This window comes from Dreissena polymorpha, chromosome 7 (genome assembly GCF_020536995.1).
Source record: "Dreissena polymorpha isolate Duluth1 chromosome 7, UMN_Dpol_1.0, whole genome shotgun sequence".
Lineage (NCBI taxonomy): Eukaryota > Metazoa > Mollusca > Bivalvia > Myida > Dreissenidae > Dreissena > Dreissena polymorpha.
This window is the reverse complement of record NC_068361.1, coordinates 56,378,278-56,389,434: the sequence shown is the minus strand read 5'-3', so window position 1 is coordinate 56,389,434 and position 11,157 is coordinate 56,378,278. Positions and strand designations below refer to the sequence as shown.

Sequence of the window (11,157 nt, the reverse complement as noted above, 5' to 3'; positions counted from 1 at the left end):
ATTCTATCAATCAATGATAGCTCCCAATTTAAATAATAACGGTTGATATGGTGAATGATTTAAAAAGGATTATAAATGGGTAAGCTTTATTTGTGGCAGCAGATTAGTGTTTTTTTATAAAAGGTTGCTTTTCCGGTATACATATATTTAAATCAGTTGTTCACACAGTGTTAAAGTGCCGGAATAACTAAGCAGTGACCTGTCAAGGGGTGGGGTTGGGTGGGGTTGGGTGGGGGCGGGGGGTCGAGCGTTTGAAGTAAAGATGTTCCCTAATACTTCTTTCAAAATATTTTTAAACCACATGTTGTAAAATGCTCTTCCGAATTTTACTGTGTGAAAAAAGTGAAAGCCACATATATTCTTTTGAGAACTACGTTTTTGTTATTGTTAACACAGACAATAGTAAGGTATAAATCATATGATGTAGAACAATAATTGACTTAACACAAATACATAGAACAGTTTTCAGTGAGTCGTATAGAACCCCATTTGTTCAATAAGTGAAATACATGCAACAATATGAATTATATTATATGGCAATACAATAAAACATATAGTACACACAACACTCACCTTAATCTAAGATATCTACAACAAGAAATAGCTACGCATGTTAATCGTTCGAATACATTTTGCATGTTATTCTCCATTAAATGTACCGAAAACGTAATAAACTAACATAAATATACTTGTTTACATTAATTCTTTATATAGTATACATGTTTTGGTTACTGGTATCAACGTTGTATCAATCACATGTACGAACATAGGAATCGATGTTACTTCGTTTTGCATGAAAAATAGTAACCTGCTTCAAACGCTAGCATACATGAAACAAATTATTGCACGATATGTGAACATTTATCAATATTTGTTTATCAAGATTAACGTAATAAGTTCATTTAAACGCAGCCGAACTGAACCGTTCGAATTGAAGAGCGAAACATAAATGACACAATGTTGATCAGCTCTTACAATCTAATTGTTGCAAATATTCCATTGAAGTTGCAAATATACTATTAAAGTTGCAAATATGCAACTTATAACTAAAAACACAGTAAAAAAAAAACACAGCAACAACAAAAACAATGTCGGTCTGTTGTCATGTTCTTATAGTTGTGTAACCATTCTCGTAGTCGGTGTGAAAAACCTAAACCATTGACCTTAATATACAGCCCATTTAAGTTATTTGAAGTTTGGTAGACATACCAAACTTACATACTATATGTATTTTGTAAAAGACAATATGTATGAGCTTTGATTGTTTTATGAAAGTTAGTCCCATATGATAATATACTTAAAAGGTCACGTTAGACAAATCAAATAGTTTGTCATAAATAAATAGTTATAGTTTTAACAGCTCGTTAAAATCAAGATTCGTGATTTTTGCCTGATGTTACTGTACAAGTTCACAAATAATGTGTGCCTTGAGAGAAAATTATATATAAACATCAACTTTCTCAAGGTTTCATAAGTAAGAATTATATTACTTTCACTTACTATTTTTCCTATGTGAACGATATTGAAAAAATAACAGAGGGAAGCACAAACACTGTTTTCAGTTAAAGTAATAAGCAATAAAAGATTAAAAGGCAAATTGAACAGGTTCGTCCTCGTTTTGTGAAAATCGAATTGGACGACGTTTGCTCAGTAATTGATACCAACTTAAACAAAGTCAACCTCCATGGACGCATGTCTACCTATTGTATAATATAAATAACCGCATATAAAAAACAACGAACATTTAAATTCTAAATAAACCAAAACAACATACAAAACAAATAGTGAAATGGTCGCAAAGTATTGCAGATGGCATGATTAAATTTCGTCATCACTAAAGGCATCTGAACGTATCGCTTCACCGTAATGAAAATGACATTCGAAGAGCAAATCAATCGTTGTGTGATGTAATCTCGTCGACCAACCAGTACGTCGTCATGGAACCCTTTCCCTGAAAGAAGCAGCACAAAGAGAATTGCACTTTGGTTTGACTTACTGATAAAATGTTTTGTATTAGTATTGTGCTGACAACGAAACGATATGCTCTCATGCTCTCTTTAGTCACAGCTTTTGATATGTCGAATTGTACACTATGTCCCGTGTAATTTTTTTACTAGAATATATATGGCATGGTCTGTAATGATAGTTTTGTTGCACCAAACAAGTGTTGTTGTACGCAAATTATAATGTGATAAGTATTGAACGATCGACGTGAGCTGTAATATTCCAAAACAACCAGCTTAATTTGTAACACATGGCGAATTTATTAAGTCTACATTTTAGCGTTTCTCACTACGATTAATGAGAACATTGATGTATTGAGATATAGCGGTAGAATTCGAAACCCAATACAGTTTGGCATTTATATTTTTATATTTTAAGGAACTCAAACTTACAACAAACAAGTGCTAGATGTTCATCAATATCTTCAGCAAACACTTACAGACAAACATCTACTTCAAAATTTTCAAGTTGCTAAAACAAAGTTATGAATACATAACAAACACACCAGAACTGCAGATGAACCCTTTTACTCATTGCGCGTCATTAAAAGAATAGTTTAATTATTCATATAATACCACATATTTGAAGTAAACCTAAATAAGCGCTTTATAAAAAGCAATTTTGAATTCCCAATTCAATAAGTAACCGTCAATGCCTTTTAGCTTCCTTTTGATAGCGTTCAATAAGTCGTGAATTTATGTTAAAGCATATAAACTAACATGCATGCCGATTTACATTTTAATTCGGTTGCTTTTGATTACGAAATATTTAAACGTGTGTCTGTCATCAACTTCACCATTATACAATTTCCAATCTGCAATATTTAACACCTTTGCATTTACTTGGCAAATAAACTTTATAAAAGAATTATTGTAAAACGTTAGTAATATTACTTTAGCTTCAACTGCATAGAACGCATACGCGTATTGAATTTCTTCTGATATGTGAAGTATATTATTTAAAATAAAAAAACCACAGGAGTTGAGTGTTTTTCCTTACATTATTCATTCACAAGTTTGTTTCCGTGAATAGTTATACAAAGGTATTCGGTCGTTTATGCTTGGTACGGCAACACATGTCTGAGATATGTTTTTGTAGTGTATTTGCACATTCTAAGGTGCGAAATGTTTTCTTAGTGGCCTCAGAACTGAACATGTATGCTTTCTTTAGTGAAAACTTGCACCTAAATATGTACTTTAACGCCTTTGTCGTTTTGTCCCCTACCGGTTTCAATGGAGGGGACTTATGGTTTGCGCTCTGTGCGTCTGTCTGTCTGTCTGTCACACTTTTCTGGATCCTGCGATAACTTTAAAAGTTCTTCATATTTTTTCATGAAACTTTTAACATGGATAGATGGCAATATCGACATTATGCACATCATTTCATTGTGTTCATACGTCAAATATTCTGGTTGCTATAGCAACAAATACAAAAAAATCTGACAATGGTGGAGCCGATAGGGGACATATATTGCTTGGTAATAGTCTTGTTGAAACTTGTTTTATTGACGTTTTAACGAGGTTTTTCCGTGCGTATGTTTGTGATTTTAAGCAGTTGTTACTACATAGAAGAAACAAATCGAAATTCGAAATGTCTAAACTGATTTATTACGTTTTGATCAAATAGCAGTAATATAATACTTCAAGACATTTAAGACATTTACACATGCATTAATAGTTGTCAGCTATGATTGATTAAACACGCTGAAAAGTAAAATTAACGCGGAAAACAGAAAACAATACACCATTTTACAGATAAACAATTTAAACCTGTCCCTACCTTAACCTCAATAGTTCCCCGTTCTTCGAGTACGAACGTATTAAACGTCTTTAGCAGCTGCTGAGTTTCGTCGCTGATATGTATCTTCATTGCTGAAATAAAACAAACAATACAGTATTGCAACTGAATGATTGGGTACTAGTTAGAAATCATTCTCCTTTATCTGTTTTATAATCCAACCAATGTTGTAATGACAGCATGACGCACGTTGGCATAAACAATATTTCGAACTTGCTAATAGCTACACACGAATAATCATGACTGGATTAATTGTGTTTTATTTACAGTCAACTTTTTCATTTATCGTGATTGAAAGTGGTTCACAAGGAAGGCGTCCAAATTTACAAAATGGAAACCACTTCACAAACAGCGATCGAAAGGGATATGGTGGGTCGTAAGGGTTTAATTATGTCGGCCAGAAAAAAAAATCTTGCACCATTTAAAGAAAGAAAAATGGCTTACTTTCAGCTAAAATGGGCCGCAACAACATGTCAGGTTTATCGATTATATACGCATTCAGGTCATTGAGTTAACAAAACATCTGCAAATGCCAAGGCATTTAAAGGAGTTGAAAACATGAATATATGACAAAAATGACGTTTGTAGAAAAAAAACCGTAGTGCAATAATTCTTATTTACCACACAGGTAAACACAGATGCAGGCAGAACGTTTCGAATTTAAGTAAATGAACATTGTGGCCATACCTTCTCCGTTAGACTCCATTCGACTGGCGGTGTTGACCGTATCCCCGAAGAGACAGTAGCGGGGCATCTTACGACCAACTACTTCCCGCGCACACTGGGCCTGTGTTTATATATAAGAGAGCGTGAATAAATGCATAGACTGGGATACTGTATTACTGTTTTTCACTAGATTGTTCTAGATATTCTTGAACTTACAAGGACTGTGATGTTAACGTCGCCAATCACGCGTTTAAAAAGTAAAACGTTATTTTGTGCCGGTGATTTATTTTTTACTTGTATCAATTTAAAAACAGTGGTCTACATTATTGATTAATCCAACGGAGTGAAATTAACGAGATGCACGGACAAGCAGCCATATCCATTTATCAAACTTTCAAAATAATAAATACTACAGTTTAATGATGCGTTTTGTTCGTTTAAAGGCACGTGTTTATGTTTTGTTTCATAATATTGCCATATTTCATAAACGGTATTATGTTCACCCATTTAGCAGCGATATTAAAGAATTGGGAGTGTTAATTCATCTCGTATACAATATTAAGCAATTATCAACATAGTGATTTACTCCATTTCAAGAGACGTTATGATGTGAGATGAAAAACTAAACATTTGCTACATACACTGATGACCCGAAAACATATTTTGAAACATCCATACCCCTATATTTGAGCACTGAACATAATGACCAAGGACCATACACATTCAGCTAAAATGGTCGCGTCTGCAATACATTAACGTCAAAACGCTCTGTGAATTTCAATGACATCCGCCAAGACAAGAAATTAGAGAAGCTGAATGCAATTATTAGTGATACAATAGATTAAAGGCCATAAGTCTACATAAACTCGTCTTAGAAAAATTCCTTTTCCACGGCTGTCGACTTTTTAAGGTTAGTTTACTATGAAAGTTTATGGAAGTTTAATACACCCGCTAGTTGAAAAGGAGTTGAAAACAAATACTTTTTAAATCAACTATTATATGGTTGAAAAACAGACCAAATGCAATAAATCTGCGAAATCTAGTCGCGGTCAAAATGTCTTTCTTTAAACTCAGCTCTCTATAAATGTAATTCAGATGTGAACGATTTATCTATTTGCACGCATTATAAGTTGTTGAGAAAACGACGTTGATGGAATGAATTAATAGTTGGTAAAAACAAACAATTTGCAATAAGTATTTAAGGACATATCGCAGCCAAAGTTTATTTTTTCACGACGAACTGCATACAAAAGTTTCTTTAACTGTGACCTTTTAAGCAAGTTGCAACCAAAGAATTTAAGTTTATATTACAATCTTCAGGACGCGGATATTGACAAAAACTTAAATTTGCAAAAACTCGTCGCAGGAATATTTCATTTCTGAAAGACCATTTACAAATTAAGGTCATTCAACTGTAAACATTGGAAGGAGGACCACCCAAAAGTTAAAGATGAAATCAAAGCACAATATTTGGGCCGCACGTACATAGTTTTGCACGGACTGACGTACTTACGCACGCACACACGGACGGGCGGACAAGTGAAATGCTTTTTTATTCGTATTACGTGGGGGCATAAATATATACTGTCACATAAGTTATATATAGTTCGGAACCAGAATGAAGTCCTATCCGAGCCTTAAGCGGGGTTTCTGGCATGTGTCGTATCACGAACTGCCGCACGTTACTCAGTATTGTCAGTGACATCCGGGCAATCTGCCGCACGTGATCAATGCCGTTTCTTTCGGGAAGCCCGGAAACGACCATATAGGCGTCGCCGATAGTTTCCACCTACGTATATTATTGACTGTATTCTTACAAACGTAAACATATTATGTTCCCAATCATTTTGTACGGACTGGATTGGATAGCAAATCGATTATATATATTTTTAAACGACGAAATTGTGACTTAACGCATAGAATCTTTCTTTTTCAAATTAAACACTTAAAAAATCGTGTCATCACAAAGCGATTCAGGAAATAAAATTATTTTTTAATATTTTCTCAAATGACTAAACTATTTGATTATGTTACAAAAACATGCATTCTTTAACTTTAAACGATACATACGATCAAGATCAGAATACAATTACGCCCCCAAATCGCCTGAGCCTAATTATTATCAACTACTGGTAGTAAATATGTGTGAATATAATATAAATATAGTAAATACCTTGTAAACATCATAATGTTCGATGATACTGTCAAAACATGTGTAAAGGTCATTCAAGAAACTCAACCACCTGTAACGACGAAAAAATGAATGGAATAAATTATTCAGATAATGATATTATATTGTAACCGTTTATATATATATTAATATATATTATTTCCAGCTTTTTTCAACCGTAGTTTGCCCATGATAGTTTTAGCAAATCGTAAGCAAATAAAGGAAATATGCTACTTTAATAACATGTGTTTATTCAATCGCATTCGTATCGAACCACATACACTAAATAATGGTTATTTACCACAAACAAGAGCCACGAATCCACAACACATAATTCCTCATCCAAGATGGATCTCCGGATGATCTTTTGTAAATCTTTATATAATTGTGGAATATTTGTCATAAGGGCATTCGTGATTTTTCGGACACAATTTCAAATACTGGAAGTGTTTACATAAGAAAGTAAATGACTAACCGAACATAATTACACAAAAAACATCGTGGATTTCCTAAAGATATCAGTGACTGACCGAATACAATTTAAACTACCAGCATGGTTTACAATGCGACATAAGTGGATTACTAGCTTACTTTCAAATACTGGCATGGTTTTTTTCTTTAGAAAAGAAGTGATTACATTTTATCAAACACACATACGTACCGGCATGGCTTTTTATAATAATAGTAACAGTAACTATCAAACACAATTGCTGATACAAACATGGCTTTGTCTATAAGCGACACATAGAGTACTAACTGTTTAAAAAAAACTCATAAGACCAAAAACACTTTCTATTCTTATACGTTCGAGCAGTACGCATGTATTGTATTTTATGAACATTTTTTAGGATTTTTATGATAATTAATGTCCTTAAATTAGCCTTAGTTGCTCAAATTTGCAAAAAAAGTAAATTTGGATATCAAATCGGTCTAGATGCCTATACCAATGTCAGCTGCGTACAATAATTTAAACTGCAGTAAAAAGCTTCACCATACAGGCTTCACACCCCATATCATTGTAAAGGACGCTTACCTGAAATGGAGTGCTCATTGCTGAAATTGACCGTAAAGCCGACGATATCCGAGAAATATATCGTAACACTGTCAAAGGGATTCCGGTTTAAGGAATTCCCTATCGGAGCTTGAATTGCAACGCTCCTGTTAATATACAACGGGTTCGAGACACTTATCTCAAACAGACAATCATAACAGATATTCGGTCAATAGGTGTTGGCAACTTTTTTGCACATATTTTGTATACTGTTTATTTTATGTTGAACGCAATACAAAAAGTAGTTATTTAATAATGGTTTCATTCTTGTTATATATATTTGTCCGATCACTTGTGAATCAAAGTTGATGATATACTACTCCCATAATATATGTTTGTATATTTAAAAAAAAGAAAATCTCCCCAGTAGAAATCACAGGTGGAAAGTAACGTACCCTGGATAGTATTTTGTTTATTTATTTTTTTAGGAGTCCCAATATATTTCAAATAAATATATAAAATCATGTTTAATGGAAAAAATTGACAAAGAGCCATGAAAAAAAATCCCCACCCTCTGATATTGAATCATAACAAGGTCATAACTAGAATTTATCATAGATAGTCTTCGCGGGCCGCAAAAATGTCAAAAGTAGCTTTAATCAAAAGCATCCAATGATCCTCCTTGGGCAATTGGACAACCTTTCAAAAAGGTTAACTTCAAAAATATCTGTCCCAGCCGTTAACTCACAGTCGGTCAAAAAACCGATCAATATTTCGAGTCCGTTTGTCAACCCGAATAAATCTTCTACAGAATTTCAAAAAATATTTTTTGAGTTTTTGCCCCTTAATCGATAGCTCGCGTCCTATTCCTTTGAAACAACGAAGCGTGTCAAATAATGCATGCATATGCAACCAATTACCCCTAAAAACTAATTCCAAAATGTTATATTTTCTTTGCAACAACTGTTTTAACTCTAAATTTGATTTACTTGAAAACGAAAGTAGCCATCGCTCTTGAACCCGGCTAGCAGTGAATTACACTGAAAGAGCCAGGCACATAAATATCCAATCAACAACAACAACGATGTTTTAGTAAATGTAAATAAATGGAAATTACTTATCATTCTGATTGTATTGGAATAAGTTTTTAGGGGTAAGTGGTTGCATATGCATGCATTATTTGACACGCTTCGTTGTTTCAAAGGAATAGGACGCGAGCTATTGATTAAGGGGCAAAAACTCAAAAATATTGTTTCTAATTCTGTAGATTTATTCGGGTTGACAAACGGAATCGAAATATTGCTCGGTTTTCGACCGACTGTGAGTTAACGGCTGGACAGATATTTTTGAAGTTAACTTTTTTTGAAAGGTTGTCCAATTGCCCATAGTAGGATCAAGGGATGCTTTGGATTAAAGCTATTTTTGACATTTTTGCGGCCCGCGAAGACAGGTCTATAATAAAGTCTAGTTAATGACCTTGTTATGTTTCCAATATCAGAGGGTGGGATTTTTTTTCATGGCTCTTTGTCAATTTTTTTCTCATTAAACTTGATTTTATATATTTATTTGAATATATTGGGCTCCTAAAAATATATATATGAAAAAAACTATCCTGGGTACGTTACTTCCACCTGTGGTAGAAATGACGTACTTCTAATTGCATATAAAAAGGGGACGCGATAAATAAACAACATAGTTCAGTTAAAGTGTGTTCCAACTGATTTATCTTAAAAATGATTCTTTTGCCTACTCACGCACTTTGGCAATACTTGATAGAGGAGCTCCTCAGGTCGTTTCTTTTCCTCTTGGAGCGCTTGTGTCTTCTCCTCGACAAGACCTTCCAAATTGTTGGCGTTTTGCTCCATTCGCTTCAGGAGAACGTCCAACACGTTGTGTGATCCGCTGACGTCTCTATAATGGTTTATCATGCCGACTTTAACTAACTTTATGAGCTTGAAAAAGTGTTTTCAATACTATATACTCAACTATTTACTACATAGTGGAACAAATATATCGTACACATTGAAAAAAAACACACACGAAATATTTGCCTATGCATTATTAAACGCGCGGTAAGTTAGCTTTTGATCAGCGGTACACGTGGAAACGGAAATATATGTAGTTGCCTACAAGATCTAGAGGAAAACATAAATTATATGGTGTTTATAATGTTTTATTTTGGATTTGACATGGAACTTTGTGCGTACTTCTAGATACGTGATACATGTGATATTATGCTTGTTCCATCTGCCACATGTTTTTATTACGAAAAAAGCTGTAAGGATTATAATGGTACTCAATTTTCATTATTTGTCGTTACACTAAACACAGTTTTACATAAAACTAAAAGTATACTTGTTTTATTACTATATTTTCTATTTTACTTTCATTCGGATGACTTTTATTTTAAATGGACATGTTTACTTTTAGTTATTTAGTTTCAGGCAAATGCAGCTTTGTTTTATAGAAAATTGTTTACCTTTTCATTCGGATGCCTTTTATGACTTTTCTAATGTATGAAAATGACGGTCTTTCAGTTGGAGTTTCGTTCCAGCTATACTTTGCGAGGTTAACAATACCGGGCAACTGGTCATCATCGTTTAGCGTGGGACGAACAATCGAACCGCCACGTTTAAGACGTTGAAGGGTATCTATGAACAGTAAATGAAATAACCGAAACGTGTTGAAATTCGTCTTAATCGTTACAAGTGTTTTCATACATAGGTGTTAAGACACGTATTTTAGATGATCTTATGTAGTAAATGCAATAGTATGCTTTGTTTAAGTTTATCGGCTAGTTCACTGTGAATTTTACAGTTAAAGACAAGTTAACAATTTGGATTCAAAAATGTTTCAGTCCCGTGTCCATCTACTTTCGTTCTAAATCGGTTGTGTATATCGTGGATTGATTGTGAATCTATGCACGATATACACGTTACTAACAACTCACATCTATAGATTGGTACCAGATCTCGGCGGGTGTAAGGTTCCGTTCTCGTGCACATCTCGTATAAAATGATTGCGAAGCTGTACACATCTCCTGATTGGGAGATCTGTCGCGGTGGATACAATCGGAGATGTTCCGGAGCCATCCATAGCAGCTCTGGTAAACTAACTGCGAAAATAAATATGTAATTCCGAATAGCAAAATTGCATTTGAATGTCAACTTTTTATTTTATGCTTTCAGATGGTTTTCAGACTGTGTATTAAAACTGATATTTTACTGTTTCACACAGTGAAAAATAAGAGTGAAAATTATCGATAATTTTCATTGTTATACCGGAACTATTTTAGATGTCTTTGGTTTCCCGATTGTTACCCCCAATTTAACAATGTTAACTAGGGCGACTACTCTGCATTGAATGTTTAAAAAATCATACGGATTAGCTTCATTTCAACATTTACATGTAATAACATTTCGGGGGCCAACGGAGTGAGTATTATTTGTCCGGAATGGCAAAAATACAAAAAAAAATCATGTTGTAAGCATAAAATAACAAGAAAATTTCGTGATCATGAAACCGCGAA

General features: G+C 33.9%; 1 protein-coding gene across 1 annotated transcript; it reads right to left on the bottom strand.

The window, feature by feature from the left end:
- Positions 1–1,075: 1,075 nt before the first annotated feature.
- On the bottom strand, positions 1,076–9,556 carry LOC127839723 (atrial natriuretic peptide receptor 1-like). The gene is given in 9 exon segments (XM_052368108.1): positions 1,076–1,951; positions 3,784–3,875; positions 4,489–4,570; positions 4,572–4,588; positions 6,082–6,256; positions 6,641–6,701; positions 7,645–7,700; positions 7,702–7,795; positions 9,387–9,556. Coding segments are annotated over 9 exon segments (807 nt in total). The 3' UTR covers positions 1,076–1,891.
- Between the last annotated feature and the right edge of the window lie 1,601 nt (positions 9,557–11,157).